Below are 16301 nucleotides of genomic sequence, written 5' to 3' on the forward strand. Positions count from 1 at the left end.
CCACCTCGCCCGTAGTCCCAGCTACTCGGGAGGCTGAGGCAGGAGAATGGCGTAAACCCGGGAGGCGGAGCTAGCCGTGAGCTGAGATCCGGCCACTGCACTCCAGCCGGGGCGACACAGTGAGACTCCGTCTCAAAAAAATAAAAAAATTAATAAATAAATAAATAAATAAATAAATAAATAAAATTGTGCTGAATGCATGGATGCACAGCGTGTCCACTGTGGGCCCTCTGGGCCAAACAATGGAAATGGCAGGCCCTGCCCTCATCGGGTCGAGGTTTGGTCCTTGTCCCTGCATCACTCTTCATTGGCTGCCACAGCACACAACATGAGCACTGGTACGGTTAGTGACTGGGCAGGACCACACTGTCCCTGCTCATCACCAGGGTCCCCCAAGTACAACCCAGAGTTGGTGGGAGGCCCCTCCTCTCCCAGGGGATCCAGGCCATGGGTATACAGGGGGATAATACTGGAGCCAGGGCAAGATAGAGAGGACAGAGAATGGTCCCTCAAGTGATCAAGGAGGAGAGAGGCAGAAGTTAAGAAGATTAGAGCCCTGAAGTATAAAAAAGGAAAGGTTAAGAAGGGATCTAACCAAAGCCTGTAAAGTCTTAAAAGGAGAGGAGAGCATAAATACAGCCTTATCCACTAAATCTCAGTGTGCAGGAATTAGCAAGCACCCTCTGAAGTTCAAAGCAGATCATTTTAGGATTAAAAAAAAAACAGAAAGACACCCATGCCATGTTTCACAGAGAGGAGCCACTATAGAAATTGTGTTACTCCAAGGAAGGAACAGACTGAAAACATAAATAGGTTCAAGAGAGTTTGAATAGATTCACAGCTAATAGCTCTAAGATGGGTGATTACAGGGAGTTAGGAATATCCCCCAAGCGCTCTTTTCAAGGCATACTGGGTAGGCACCTCTGTCTGGCTTGACAAAGAGCCTGCTCCCTCCTCCATGCAGCTGGGGCACAGTACGCCTCAAAGCTACTGTTATGGTATGTGTGTGTATTGGGGGAAGAGGTAGCCGCTCCTATTCCACTGGAACTAGTCTAGAGTAGGAGATATTTCTCCTACTAACCCTACTAGAGGAGGAAATAGCCCAAAGTAGGGGCAGGAATCCAGCTGAGCTCCTGGGAGGAGGACTGGAATGCAGAGTAGCCTAAGTCTCTTGCCACCAAGTAGTGTCCTCAGGCCAGAGGGCAGAGCCTGGGTCACCAGAAGAGCTGAGTGAGTGAACCTGGGCTGCTCCGGGGTGCAGAGAACCCAGAGCCTTGAGCTCACAGTCAGGTCCAGAAATTCATGGATCAAGGAGGGTTCTCACCTGGTACGGTCTGGAAGAACCACCAGTAATACTTCTGGGGGAACTCAGACCTGTGTGGAAGGGACAGCAAAGAGAGACCTTGAGAGGAGATCTCTTTTTTTGTTTTCTGTTTTTTGTTTTTTTTTTTTTTGAGGCAGAGTCTTGCTCTGTCACCCAGGTTGGAGTGCAGTGGCATGATTTCGGCTCACTGCAACCTCCACCTCCTGGGTTCAAGCCATTCTCCAGCCTCCCCAGTAGCTGGGATTACAGGCACACACCACCATGGCCAGCTAATGAGAGGAGATCTCTGGGTCTTCCAGATGGGACCCTTCAGGAGAGGCACCCCAACTCAGACACCAGTCTCTCCTGCTGACTTGGCATTAGGGACTCAAGCTGGTCACTGTCTGTCCTGTAACCCAGAAGGTGACACTCTCCTCTGGAGCCAGAGAATTTGTTTCTTTCCACCCAAAAGGAATCCTCCCCATTACACACACACACATACACACGCACGCACACACACTCGCACTTACTCACCCATCATCATGGAAGAGGCCAGGGAAGAGGCAGGAGAGGACGCTGAGGGGGCTGATGGAGAACAGGTACACATTCACCACATGGCCCACACTGTGTAAGACTAAGGAAGAGCAGACCATGTGGTGAGCTTGGGGCAGCCCAGGGTGGGTACTCACTCATTCAGCCCAAGGTGGAGGACGCTGGCCAGAGTGGGGGGCCTGAAGAAGCACCTAGGAGTCTTGACTTCTGACCTTTTTTTTTTTAGATGGAGTCTCGCTCTGTCACCTAGGCTGGAGTGCAATGGTGTGATCTCAGCTCACTGCAACCTCTGCCTCCCAGGTTCAAGCGATTCTCCTGCCTCAGCCTCCTGAGTAGCTGGGATTACCGGCATGCGCCACCACACCCAGCTAATTTTTGTATTTTTAGTAGAGACGGGATTTCACCGTGCTGGCCAGGCTGGTCTCGAACTCCTGACCTCAAGTGATCTGCCTGCCTCGGCTTCCCAAAGTGCTGGGATTACAGGCATGAGCCACCGAGCCGGCCTGGACTTCTGACCTCTAAGCAATCTCCTGGCCGTCCCCAACACCCCACAGACACACCATGCACACAACCATGTGAGTCTGGAATTACAGCATTAGAAGTTCACTCCTTTGCTTTCTCTCATAGAGTCGTGCTTTAAAACATAAACATTGGGGAAAATGACACATTATGCACACTCATTCCGAGGTGTTAGTAACTTGTCAGCTGAGGCTGCTGAGGTGCCCTGGAAAGTGTGGGAAGAGGCACTTGGCAGTGACCAGTGACAGGCTCCCGGGCTTACTTCACACCCTGGCCCAGGCCAACTCCATCCTGATGGAGAAGGACGTTAAAGGTGAGTGCCGGCAGAGAGGGGGTCTCTCAGAGGAGGGGAAGCCAGCGGGGACTGGAGGCCCTGGAGAGCCTCCCTGGGACACCCAGGCCTTGCCTGTGAGGACGATGGCAGTGGAGGCAATGAGGCGATGAAAGTCCACAGCGGCGTCGAAGGGCACGTAGCGGTTGAGGAAGGTTTCTCGCAGGAAGGTGATGAGGTTGCGGCACATGGTGAGCAGGATGTAGGAGAACATGAAGGAGATGCTGGCCGCCGTGCCCCGTGACAGGATGATTCCCACACGGGTGGTGTCCGTGATGCCCGTGTGGTGTGCGGCAAAGGCGTAGTCTGTGGAGGGGGCCCAGGCAGGCAAGCGAGGGGCAGTGCAGAGGAGAGAGAGCTGGTTAGGGAGGTCATCAGCGGTAGGCCCTGGCCGGCTGCCACTCACAACAGGCCTCCCCCTCACAGGCTTCACTCAAACAGGCTCCACTCACCCCACCCAGGGCTGGCACTTACCGCAGGCCTTGCCCCGGGGCTGTCGGTCACTCACAGTAGGCCCCACCCCAGGGCGATCACTCATTGCAAGCCTAGGGAAAGGGCTTGTGGTAAGTGAAGTCACTCACAGTAGGCCCTCTCCAGGAAAAGGCCCCCAGCGATGGCGTAGAACACGGCCACGCAGCCGATGTGGCGCCGGTAGTTCTCAATGAAGCGCTTGAACTGTTGCACCGTCTGGTGGAGACGGCTGCGTTGGAACTTCTCTCGGTGCGCCTCAGTGAACAGCAAGGGCTGGAATGACGTTACCCTGGGAGACAGGAAGCCTTAGCCCTTGGCACCTACCATCGGACCCAGCTAGTGGGGCCCCGCTTCACGGAGGGGAGCCGCCCAGAAGCGAGGGAAGCCGAGTGACCCTTGTGGAAGTAGGATTTAGACCTCACCGTATCAGGCTATATCACACTGCACAAGCAAGCTGGCAGTGGAGGGATGGCCCGGAGTGGTCATTTCTTCCCAGGGGATGCACTCCATCTACCTGTGTTCGCTCACACTCAGTCTCTCTCCTTCCAGTCTGTCGCCCCCACCTCCCACCCGGCACCCATATTCAGCCTTTACTAGAGACTCAAAGGACACCTCTTCCGTGAAGGCATCTCTGACCTCCCTGGCAGAGGCGAGTGCTTCCTTGAGTTCCAAAGGCCCTCGCTCTTCCCACTGTTCGAACAGTCATCGGTGGGACATTGAAATGATCAGTGTAGCAGACTATCTCCTTAGATTGTGATGTTCTTGGGCAAGGACTATTCACCCTGCCTCTACCCACGATGTTTAGCACAGTGCCTGGTACCAAGGAAAGGATGTTTGTAAGCTGAAGGAAAGGATGCCCTGCCTGGGCTTAAGGGGAAGAGCAGACGTACTTCTTGCCAAACCTCCGCCGAATCTCCTGGGGAGGGTCTGTGTCCGTGGGGCACTGCAGTCTCTGAGGTGTCAGCTCCGCCTCTATGTCGCTGTGGGAACAGTGGGCACTCACTCTGGGAGAGGGACTAAGACAAGAATGGTAAGAGATGGGATGCTGGCCATCTCAACCACTCATTCCTCTGCTGTCCTGGTCTGCCTCCAAACGCATTCTGCTGAGGAAGGATCAGAGCTGTCAGCAAGGGGACAGCAGGATTCCACAGACACCTACAGACAGAATGAGTCAGATCTTGGGGGTCCTCACTAAGGCTGTTGCATATGCCTTTACCCTTCACAAGGGCATCTGGGCCAGGCCGTAACTGAGAGCGGAAATCCAGCAGGCTTTCTGCTTACTCTGGCACAGGGCTGTGTCTGCCTAGAGCAAGGGGTGCCTTTTTCTAATTTGTTTGAAGGTGCTGCATGGGGTAGCAGTGGCCCTGATCCCAACCATTCAGGGGAGAGAAATGGCAACTCCTCAACTCCCCCCTCTGACATTCCCAGATGGGGGCTCACCAGATCATCTCCTGGCTGATGTAGGAGGCTCGCCGGCAGAGGTCCTTGATGACTTCAGGCACCTCCACCCCTGCAAAGCAGAGCCGGGCTAGGGAACAGCTCAGGGTCCAGAGCCCAGGAAGGCCCGGCTCAAATGCACAGCACTCCTACCATCCCAGGTTCAGACACAGTAGACAGTCCCACACCGATGGAGGCCCTGCCTTTGGGTGCCCCAACCTCAGCCCTTGTCCCCAGTGGGAGCTGGACCCAGCCATAGGTGGGCAGGGAGAAGGCCTGAAAGAAAGTTGGCCAGGCAGCCTTCCCTAAAGTGTGTCTCTCATCAGTCCCACTTCTGGGACTATGGGGTAGAGTTCAGGAACTGTATATAACCTGCCTTCTGAGCCTGCTCTGCCATAAATATTCGGCTTAAGATCCTCCAGCTTAAAACCTCCAAGAGTTACATGTAGAATCTAGGTGGTAGGTATACAGGAGATCATACTGCAGTTGTTTTACTTTTCTGTGTTTGAAAATGTTCATAATAAAATATGCAGGAGAAAAACTCTCCCAGGAGTCACCCCATTGTTCCTGTCTAGGTTGAGCATTGAAGGCAGGGCAGGACTAAGCTGCAAAGCCGAATTCTTACAGGAGGCCTGGGAATCTGTGGGTTTCTTCCAAGTGCTGAACCAAGCCTGAGGATGACCCTGGTCTATAGTTGAGGTCAAAAGAAAGTAAGCTGAACTATACTAAAATTAAATCAGAATGTTTAAAAGAAAGTATTAATGCCTGTACTCTCAAATATTCCACAAACAGCAAATGTGGTAAAATGGTAACAAATGTGGTGAAATGGTAACAAATGTGGTGAAATGGTAACAAATAGGTGAAAAGTGAAGGAATATCTCTTTTTTTGAGACAGACTCTCTGTTGCCCAGGTTGGAGTGCAGTGGCACAATCTTGGCTCACTGCAACCTCTGCCTCCTGGTTTAAGCGATTCTTGTGCCTCAGCCTCTGAAGTACTTAGGACTACAGGCGTGTGCCACCACACCTGGGTAATTTTTGTATTTTTTTTTAATAGAGATGGGGTTTCATCATGTTGGCCAGGCTGGTCTTGAACTCCTGACATCAAGTGATCCTCCCGCTTTGGCCTCCCAAAGTGCTGGGATTACAGGCGTGAGCTATTGCACCTGGCCCTTTTTTCCTTTTCTTTAGTTTTAAAATTCTTAAAAAAAAAAAAAAATCTGGAGTCAACAACAATTAAAAGAAAACAATACTCAGTGCTAATCTTCCTCACTCCCCAAGCCTGGTCTTCCCCTCCATCCCAGGTGTTGGATGTCCCTGGGACTCTGTGGTGTGAGCTCCCTTCCATGTACCTTCCTTGCCCCTGCCCTCAGGCTCAGGTGCCTGCTGCCCTGGCTGCCTGGGAAAGGTAAAAAGCTGCCGAATCAGGAGTGCTGGCTTCCCTCTCTTCCAGCTCTCCTTACTCCCAGGGGGAAGCCCTGACCAGAGGCTCATCTGTGTCTTGTCTAACTTGCCCCTCCTCCCTGTGGAGGCTGCTCAGCCTACCCCTTCTCATAATTCTGGGAGGGGCTTGGTTTGGTCTCAGCATGCCCCAGTGAGAGTTCTAAGATGAGAAGATACCATAACGGCTCAGAGCAGGCCACAGACACACCCTCCTGCCTGCTGCTTGCCCCTTCCTCACTCTACCTCTAGCCCCCACCCACTTGAATCAGACACAGGTGGGGCAGGAAGTAGGGGGAAGGAAGACAGAACCGGGTCTTCATGTACTCAGCAAACATTTACTGAGCACTCAGCCGGAAGATACGGTGGCAAAAAAACCCCCAAGAGATGCCACCCCACCCCCACAACCAGACACCCCAGCTGAAGGGAGTATGGCCTGGGTAGGGCTGTAACAGGGAGACAGTCTCCCCCTACCCTGGGCACCAGGTACAGGGCGCTTTGGCAGGGAGCCAGGGGAAGCAGAGTTCCGACCACCATTCCCTACCCTATCCTGACCCTGCCCACCCCACCAGCAGAGCTGCATTATGACTTTCACTGGCCCTAGGCACTTTTACCTTTGTGGGCCCTTTCCTCCATAATAAAAAATAAAAATATTTTCCAATTATATTGTATAATGATGTTGATATAAAGAAAACTACAATCCAGATTGGATCCATTATTATATATCACTACATTCATTTTTTCCCTTCTGATTTGAATGGAAGTTAAAACATTTCTGTGGACTCCTAAAAGTATGTGGGCATTGTGCCTACTATGCCTAACCAATGAGTCAGCGCTGCCTACCAGGCTGCCCCACCTTTGACACAGAGCTGCGTGAAGCGGAGCTCGCTGTTGTGGTCCCGCAGCATGAAGTGAAAATCCTCCCATGTCAGCTCCTCCTTGTCCTGGAACCCCGACTCCCGGAACATGGACTCCACCACCTCAGCCAGCTGGGCCTTGGACAGGCAGTTGTTGGAGATCTCGATGAAGGATCTGGGGTTGGGGGAGAGGAACCATCAGGCTCTGACTGGGGCCTGCGATCCAGACACAGGACATAATGACTCCATCGCACCAAGCTGTCTGTGGCCACATGGAGGGGCCCCGACTGGCCACATCCCAAACCCCCTGCTAGTTGGAACAGCCTCTGGTTACATGGGTAAGGAGGAGGCCTCTGCCTTCCTTGGCCCTTCTGCTCTCTCCTTCAGGTCCCACCTCTTTGCCCTGGCGTCCCTGCCCTGGCCCATTCTCCTGGCTGTCCCAGAGAACCAACCTCAGCATCCTGATGAACTCATCCTTGGAAATGAGGCCATTCCCATCAAAGTCGTACATGCGGAACATAAGGCGAGACTTTTCCTCAGGAGAGCCTGGGAGAGGGAGGACTCCATAAGGAGAGCCCCCGCCTGCCTGCCTGAACCCCCAGGCTGGCCAGAAGGGGTCTCACACCAGTGTGATGACCCACTGCTGGACACAGCAAGGCTCACTCTGCTTCCTGACCTCTGCCTGGGCACTCCTGGGCATCTGCCATGGCTGGAGACCTGGTCCCAGGGCTTCCCCACCTCCAACAGATCCAGTCCCTGTCCAGCCTCTCCTATGGTTCCCTGCTCCCTCACCTTTCATGAAGACCACCAGAATGTCCAGGAACTCTCGGAAGGACAGGTAGCCATTGCCGTCCTTGTCAGCCAGAGAGAACATCGACTCCACAAACATGTCCTGGGGCTTGAGGCCCAGGGACTCGGCAAACTCGGCCCTGCTCAGCTCGCAGGTCAGGGCCTCCTGCACCTTCTGGGAGGAGTCCAGGGGTAGGGTCCCTGCGTCGGCCTGGTTGATGTCCAGCACCTGCACTTGGGCAGTAGCAGAGGGAGGGAGAGGAGACAAGGCTCCCTTGACTTGAAGTTCAGCTGAGCCCTGTAGGAGCCACCTTTTGAGGTGTCTGCCCAGGACCCCCTCTGCTAAGCGGCACTATGATGGTGCCTGAAGCCATGTTTGTTCTGCAGAACCCTGACTCTCTGCCTTAGCTGACTGGATAGGGAGCTCACTTGGAATTAAGAAGTATGAGGTCTGTCTTGACCTGAGCACAAGAAAGCTCAGAAAGTGTGGACCACTCTCTTCCTCCAAGTGCTCAGTCACTTAGAGACCAAGTAAGGCAGAGGCAGCCTAGGAGAGGAGTGGCCTCACTGGCTGACAGCTTTCCTTTTTTAGGTCCTCCCTTTGGAATTCCTGAGACATCTCTGTATTCTCAGAGTCAACTCACCCTTTGTCAATGCTAGCTTATTGGGGTTTCTCTTATCTATATGTAAAAAAGTTTTAACTAAGACAAGGCATCTGCTGGGTTGAGGAAAAGCTGGGCTTGGAAAAGGGGAATTCTCATTGTGGCCATCCCCAGCCCACCCAGAGGCTGTCCCAGCATGAGAGAACAGACAGTGAGGACGCAGGCAGGCCACGGGCCACAGTACCTGTCTTTCCTGCCTGTCAAGTGAGGTGCCTACTCCAAGTCTGGTGATGGTTTCATGAGGTAAACCTTATAGCTTCAAACAAGGTGCTGTAGTGGAAAGAGCCTAGGGCTGAAGGCAAGAGACCTGGGTTCATGTCCCTGTCTCTGTCACCTGCTTGCTGCATGACCTCAGGCAAGTCTCTGGTTGCCTGGGATTCATTTCCTCATCTGCCCTACTTATCTCACAGGTTTATTGTGAGAATCAATGAAAGTGGTTGTGTTGAACGCGGTGGCTCAAGCCTGTAATCCCAGCACTTTGGGAGGCCGAGACGGGCGGATCACAAGGTCAGGAGATCGAGACCATCCTGGCTAACATGGTGAAACCCCGTCTCTACTAACAAATACAAAAAACTAGCCGGGTGAGGTGGCGGGCGCCTGTAGTCCCAGCTACTCGGGAGGCTGAGGCAGGAGAATGGCATAAACCCGGGAGGCGGAGCTTGCAGTGAGCTGAGATCCGGCCACTGCATTCCAGCCTGGGCGACAGAGCGAGACTCCGTCTCAAAAAAAAAAAAAAAAAAAAATGTTCTGAAAGTTGAAATCACTGTGCGGATATGAGATACTGACAGCCACCCCCAGGATATATCAGCACCCTTCATGTCTCAGCACAGGGAGTTCCCATAACCCCAGTGGATCCTGAATGAGTGAAGACGCCCAGTCCTGCCTGGGCTCTGGCAAGAAGTCACCAGCTGAGGGTCCCTCTGTTCTTGTACATATTCAAGTTCAACTTGTTTGTCCTCAAATGACTTTAAATCATGTTCCTGGTACAGAGTAAATGTCTGTTCAATGGATGCTTCTTTCATGAATCCTCTCCCCAGCCACATGATCCTGCTCTTTCTCCTCAAACATTAATTTTTTTGCTCTTCCATGGAGACCTCTGTTCAGTCCCTCCTGTTCCTTTCCTCTGAGCCAAAACTTCTCCAACTTTAAGTCCTTGCCAAATATAACCTCCATCATGACCTTGCAGCATGCTGAAGGCTCACTGTCTTCTCTGAGCTCCTGGATTGCTGATTTCCTGAATCACTTTTGTAACCTTCATTCTTTGCCACTTATCTTCCTTTCTGTGCATGTTCTGTCTTCCCAATGGGATGATAAGCTTCTTCAGTGGGAGAACCATGCTGTATTTATCGTTTTTTTTTTTTTAATTGAGATGGAGTCTCACTCTGTTGCCCAGGCTGGAGTGCAGTGGGGTGATCTCGGCTCACTGCAACCTCTGCCTCCCAGGTTCAAGTGATTCTCCTGCCTTAGCCTTCCAAGTAGCTGGGATTACAGGCACCCACCACCACACCTGGCTAATTTTTGTATTTTTAGTAGAGATGGTGTTTTGCCATGTTGGCCAGGCTGGTCTCAGACCCCTGACCTCAAGTGATCCACCTGCCTCGCCTCCCAAATTGCTAGGATTACAGGTGTGAGCCGCCGCACCTGACCATATTTATCTTTATCTACCGTGTTTCTGCACTCCACTACCCTGCTCCCAGGCTGCCTTTATTTTTGTGCCAGCTGTGGACTCAAGTCTCTGAATTTTTGTCTTGTTTCTCTATATCCTCCCAGTCTCTCTCAGAAGCCTGCAAGGTGGACATCAATGCCCCATGGAGGGCTCTGGCAGCTGCACTCCCCCAAGGAGGGGTGAATAATATTCCTCATGGTGCCCACACTGCCCTGGGTCTCTGCAGCCTTTGGGGCAGGCTGAGATGAGCGAGGATGGAAAGTCTGGGCAGCCCTGACGAGAGCGATAAGCAACAAATGCAGAGAAGCTCATTCCTGGGCATCCCCCTACTGGAGCCTCGTAGCTGGAGGTGGGGTTCGGATGGGGGTGGGGCAGCGCCTTATGATAAAGTCTGGTGATTCATCCAAAATTGCAATAGACTTGATTATTAGCTGAGAACTCTGGGCTCTGACTTCCCCTGGACTCACCTCATGGCCTCACACAGGTAAGGACGCCACCACAGCATAAGGATTGATCTGATCCCATGTACACACCTGGGAGAAAAGGTGCCTGAAAAAGGTCTCCAGGAGGTGGCTCCGCTGCTCCCGTGTCACAGCTGCTCCCCTCAGCTCCTGCTCCCGCAGCTCCCACTCCTGGATGTTCAACCCGCTCTCCTTCAGAGCTCCCCGGAGGTTCTCCACCAGCGCCTGCCGCTCTTCCTCCGAGTTAAACAGCAGCACCTAAGGGGGCAGCCCGAGCAAAAGCAACCATTTGCCAAGGCCTCTTGAGGTTAGGCACTTTATGTGAATTATGTCAGAGGGGCCACTGGAGTGACCTTGCAAAACAGATATTGTACCTCCTTTTACAGAAGAGGAAAGGGGCTCAGTAGGGTTAAGTGACTTGCTCATAGGTGCAGAGTTTGCATTTAAAGGCACGTATACAAGGACATTCTTCCCTCTATTCCATACTGGAGCAGGGAGAGGAGGGCAGGGAGGCCAGAGGATGGAGGGGATCATGGGCCAGGCCTCTGATTTAGCTCTCCTCCAAAATCTCTAAAAATTCACTACATCCTGAGATAAGAGGACAGGGAAGAGGGCTTTGCTTCTTCCAAGGACACCCAGCTGGGACCTGACAGGTTGTCCTTAGAAAAGGAGGAGGCAGACTGTGGTTGCAAGAGTTAGGAGGAAACCATGGAGATTATGTCATCCAGCAGGCCCGGAGCAGGATAAATGTGTCCAAGTTTCTCTCTCTGTCAGGTACTCCACCCGGGAACAAGCAGCCAGACTCCTGCACAGTAACTACCATGTCCTGCCTCCTGGCCCCGTGCTCCTTCCCCTCCACCTGGCTGTCTCCCTGGCATTGGCTGTGGACAAGGAGCCAGGTGCCAGCTGAGCAGTACCAGGTCATACTCCTTGGGGATCTTGAGCAGCAGAGTGCGGCGTCCATGATTGCTGGACAGGATGAGGTTGACCTGCTGTGAAGGCTGCAGCTGGATGGTGCGGAGCATGGTGAGCCTGCCGTCTACCAAACGGATCTGCCCAGGCTGCAGGTGCACAAGCACAGGCCGGCAGGGCTCCTTGCGGCCTTGCCATTCCAAAGCTGTGGGGAGACAGACAGGGCTTCGTCAGTTGGGATCCACCAGAGGTACATTGGGAGGAAGAGGGCCAGCTCAGGGCTGAAATTAGATCGAGGCCTCCACAGTTCATTGTCCCCTTCTGGGGTACTGAGGGTCATTCCCTCCCTGAAAGCCTGGCTATGCCTGTAGCCACATGAAAAGAATAGTAACTATCATTTCCTGAATGTTTTCTAAGTGCTTAATACTATACCAAGTGCTTTGCATGAACTATTTCATTTCATTATAAACCTGTGAGGAAGGTGCTATTATTATTCCTATCTTATGGATAAGAAAAAAAAAAAGGTTTAGCGAGATTAAAAAATCTGCCTAAGGCCCTATAGCCCATAGTGGTGGTGGAACCAAGATTCCAATTCCAGTCTGACTCTGGACCTTCATTAATCACTTCTCTGTTGCCTGAAGTTCCAGTGGGAGATGCTACAAATCAGCAGTTCCCACGGAATCGTAAGTCACAGTAACCCTGTAAGATCTAGGCAGGCTTCAATGACTCCTGCACGTGAGGAACTCCGAAGGCTGCAGGACTCCAGGTCCAACTTCTGCTTAATGCCACTGTGGCCTTGCCTACAGTCCTAGAAAAGGGAGGCCTTTTCCTGAGGCTGCTGGGGTAGAGGTGGGTAGCTGTAGTGCTGAGCCATGTCCTCCCTACCACCACCCTGGCCAGCCCTAGGCCTACCTTCCACGCCTCCCACGAGTTTCTCAGACACGATGCTCTGGCGGTCCTGGCCCTGGAGCCTCTTGAAATTTCTCATCCGGAGCCGGGCAACAATCCAGGCGCTGAGCAGGCTCACTGGGAGGGCAGAGGCAGTCGGACGCTCAGGGAGAGGCGTGGCTCCGGGGGGTGGAAGCGGCTCCTTTCTCAGCTCCTTTCCTGGCAGTACTACCTATTGTCCCTACCCCCTAGGTCAGCTTGCTCAATTGTTTCAAATTGTGAAGGTCCCTGGGGGAAGCTGCTCTGCATCCCATGGGGAGCTTTGGGTAGCATCTAAGATGCCCACCCTGCCTCCTCAGATTCTACCACTCATGTCCCTTCCTAGCCAGAGACTAAGTCCAGAGTCCTTGTGTCAGAGACTAGACTCATCCCACCAGGCTGCTAGTTGACCCACACACAGCCTTGCCAAAGACTATGCCCCAAGCCTCACTCCAGTGACTAGATCTGCCCCAGCCTTTCCTCCCTCCCTCCCTCCGTCCCTCCCTCCCTTTCTCTCTTTCTTTCTTTCCCTTCCTTCCTTCCTTCCCTCCTTCCTCCCTTCCTCCCTTCCTCCTTTTCTTTTCTTTTCTTTTTTCGTTTCTTTTCTGTTCTGTTTTTTTCTTTTCTTCACAGAGTTTCCCTCTTGTTGCCCAGGCTGGACTGCAATGGTGCGATCTCAGCTCACTGCAACTGCAATGGTGTGATCTCAGCTCACTGCAACCTCTGCCTCCCGGATTCACTTGATTCTCCTGCCTCAGCCTCCCGAGTAGCTGGGATTACAGGCATGCGCCACCATGCCCAGCTAATTTTGTATTTTTAGTAGAGACAAGGTTTCTCCATGTTGATCATGGCTGGTCTCGTACTCCCAACCTCAGGCGATCCGCCTGTCTTGGCCTCTGAAAGTGCTGGGATTACAGGCGTGAGCCACTGCGCCGGGCCTTAGCCCTTGTTCTTAAACAGGGATTTGCCTCTGACAGTCCTCTAGGCCCAGGCCTGCAAAAAGCTGTGGATTACAGATTCCCCCTGGCTCCTGACCAATGCTGGGCCCTGCGGGGAGTCCTAGGAAAACAGGGAGGCAATTCTCCCTGGAGCTGACTTCTCTGCAGGTCAGACACTTCTCTTGTCCCTTCCTCCTCTAGTGTTTCATTCTCCTACCCAGAGGGACCGTGCTCTGTGTGGTTTGTTGTCATTAGTGGAACCACCCAAACTGCATTCCCTAGCTTGCATCTCTCACCCCACTCCACTCTGTCCATCATTTTACCCAAAGGGAAGCAGCAGAGGGTCCCGATGGTGACCCCGAAGCCAAATCCACTGCCCTCAAAATAGTCACGAACAATGGAGGGAGCACAGGCTGGCAGGCCTTCAGTGCTGAGCTGTCTTGGCTGCGGACAGGGGTCTCCTGGGGAGGCAGAGGAAGTCAGAGTCCTGGGTGCTGGGCCACAGGTGCTGGCACAGGATCACTGAGGAGGTTAGGGTGGCAGAAAGGGGGTGGGGGCACTCTGGGTAGCTGAGGGGAAGGGGCTTCCTTGGGTAACAAGTGGGGTAAAAAATGAATCCCAACCTCCATCTCTCCCTCACACACACAAGTGTATGGACACACACAGACACACACACACACACTCTTCCCTCACTGCTGTAGGGTTGGGATATCCTCACCGCACAGAGCCCTCCTAATATTATACCCAGCCCCAGCCCCAGCTCAGCCGAATGTGAACCTCCTCACCAGCTCTCTCTGAGTCTCAGTTCTGCCCTCACTCAGTACTTTCCGGAGTTGTGCAGAGGGGACCCTACACAGCTGCAAGTGGCGGCCCTGGTACCTGGAGTTCCCAAGGGCAGAACCACAGCTCACTTCCCTCTTGGAGCACAGAGGTTGACGTTCAGCCACATTGAGCCAAGCCCAGAGCTGAAGAGGGACGAGGCTCCAGACCCACCACTCCTCCAGTCACCCCTTGGCCACTCACCTTTATGCCAGACAAAGACACTGGGCTGCAGAGCACTGGGGTCAACGTTCGTAACAGCGACCAGCACGTCCCGCAGGGTGGTATTTCGGATTTCTTCAATCTCCTTCTTGGAGAACAGCCTAAGTTGGAGAAAGTAGAAGTCACTGGGATGGGAAGGGAATGCAGGCCTCCAACAACTCCAGACCTGAGGACCCAGGTGAGAAAAGAGACCCAGAGGTGTTGGGAAGGGGGTGGAGGGCTGGCTTGGAATCAAGGGGGCATGGGGGCTGTCTAAGGCCAGGGAGAGGGTCTGGGGCCCAGGCTGAGGTACAGCCTACCTTACCCTAGCAGGCCTTACCCATTCCTGGTGTTCTCAAACCAGTAGCGGTCACCATCCCGCAGCCGCACAAATTGGTCAAGAACGATGGTGCTGAACAGAGGTCCAGGGTCCCGGTGGCTCTCCAGGAGTCCCCCAGGGAGCAGCTCTAGCCAGGACAAGTCCTGGTTGTACAGGTCAGCTGTGGCCTCCAGTACCTGGAACCAAGGGGCAGGAGTAACAGCAAGGACACAGTACCCACCCTCAGGCAAAGAGGTGGGTTTGCAGGGATTAGCCCCAGGGATGATAATAATAAATGTCAGTAACAGCAACTCACTCCTATATAGTGCTTATTATGCCCCAGGCACTGCTCTGAGTGCTTTACATAAGTGAACTCCATTATGGGAACCCTCTCACACATTCAGCTGCCTATTCTATAAAGTAATAAAACAGCCAGCCTATCCCCATTCATAACTTGTTCTTGAAAAGGTATGAAAGTTGAAGGGACAAAACCAGAAGTGCAAAAGTTGAATGGCAGAATGATGTGTTATAAAAGGTTTCTATTCTTTAGAACTAATTTTTTTTTAATCAAATGCCTGATTATATATTGCCTTTTAGAGACAGTTTTCAAAAACATATCACCAGCATTACCTGATCTTTAGTTTTTTTTTCTCCACAGTGTAAATAGCACTTGACCAGCTTAATTCCACTGAGGCCCATCTGAAGCTAAAGATTTGCTACTGTTGGTATGCCTGGTGATTCCTATCTATATATTGATTTTATAAAGTTTACGAGCCCCCATGCTCATATCACTTCTTTATTGGCCTTTCAAACCTCCACTTTCCAATAATTTTATAAAATGGTAAGGGCAAAATGCAATAGAGTAGGCACACAATTGTAGAAACACTGCTGTGTCAAGATGGTAAGGTATCCCAGTCTGGTCTCTTGGCTAGCAGGCATGCCACCAGTCCAGGTGACAGCTCACGGTGTAACAGCTGACTCCTGAAAGGCAGCTTAAACATCAGTGCCAGAAAGCACAGATTGTTCCTAAGTCAAGGACCTTCTATACCCACTCAGGAGGGTGGAGAGAACAGTAAATGAGATAGTGCCTATTAAGTGCCTGGCAAACAATAGATGCTCAATACATGCTTGCTGGATCTGAACAATCAGAGTGCAAAGCCAAATCTTGCTGGTCTGGTAATCTTCATCCTGATATGTAATATTCAGAAAAGTGACCTGGGTAAGCCCTGCCCCTCCCACTAGGTGCTTGTCTCTGTGCTCAAGTTTCACTACCTATCTCCCATGACTCAGTCCCACGTGCCTTGTCCCTCCCACCCTACCCTCTGGGTCCTGACCCCTCCTCACAGTGTCATTGCTCCGGAAGAGCACAGGGTTGATGTCCTGCCAGCGGGTAATAGGAGACAAGCCCAGCGCTGCCCTGGCCTTGTTGTAAGAGGGCAGGCCCAGATCCCGGCCCCGCTGCAGGCAGCCAGCCAGGTGGTCTGTGCGGGAAAACTTCAGTGGCCCAGGCCAGAAATCTGGAGACGAGATACCAGACAGTCTGAGGGAGCTCAGGGCCACCACAGCAGTCTCCAGTCCAGGCCCCAGGCTCCAACCAGCCCCAGAAGACTTGAGCCAGAAGGAGCCATGATCAGCATGCCAGAAGCTCTCTCATCAGTGAGTACAGTGCAGGCTCCCAGCCCCAGTTAACCCCTCATACC

The 16301-nt window shown here is 52.7% G+C and overlaps 1 protein-coding gene across 2 annotated transcripts in view; it reads right to left on the minus strand.

Annotated features, from left to right (window-relative positions):
* The window catches only part of DUOX1 (dual oxidase 1), a 36229-nt gene that overhangs the window by 10685 nt on the left and 9243 nt on the right, over nucleotides 1-16301 (minus strand). For both annotated transcript variants that reach the window (XM_023227200.3, XM_023227201.3), the window contains 16 exons: nucleotides 15946-16118; nucleotides 14623-14798; nucleotides 14286-14404; nucleotides 13586-13723; nucleotides 12310-12423; nucleotides 11403-11602; nucleotides 10558-10743; nucleotides 7700-7925; nucleotides 7360-7453; nucleotides 6907-7082; nucleotides 4617-4686; nucleotides 4067-4192; nucleotides 3287-3465; nucleotides 2781-3011; nucleotides 1838-1937; nucleotides 1325-1374 (listed from right to left, as the gene is read on the minus strand). In XM_023227200.3, coding sequence (XP_023082968.2) covers nucleotides 1325-1374; nucleotides 1838-1937; nucleotides 2781-3011; nucleotides 3287-3465; nucleotides 4067-4192; nucleotides 4617-4686; nucleotides 6907-7082; nucleotides 7360-7453; nucleotides 7700-7925; nucleotides 10558-10743; nucleotides 11403-11602; nucleotides 12310-12423; nucleotides 13586-13723; nucleotides 14286-14404; nucleotides 14623-14798; nucleotides 15946-16118 — 2358 coding nt within the window. The remainder of the gene's footprint in view (nucleotides 1-1324; nucleotides 1375-1837; nucleotides 1938-2780; nucleotides 3012-3286; nucleotides 3466-4066; nucleotides 4193-4616; nucleotides 4687-6906; nucleotides 7083-7359; nucleotides 7454-7699; nucleotides 7926-10557; nucleotides 10744-11402; nucleotides 11603-12309; nucleotides 12424-13585; nucleotides 13724-14285; nucleotides 14405-14622; nucleotides 14799-15945; nucleotides 16119-16301) is intronic.

The sequence above is a fragment of the Piliocolobus tephrosceles genome, chromosome 6 (genome assembly GCF_002776525.5).
Source record: "Piliocolobus tephrosceles isolate RC106 chromosome 6, ASM277652v3, whole genome shotgun sequence".
Taxonomy (NCBI): Eukaryota; Metazoa; Chordata; class Mammalia; order Primates; family Cercopithecidae; genus Piliocolobus; species Piliocolobus tephrosceles.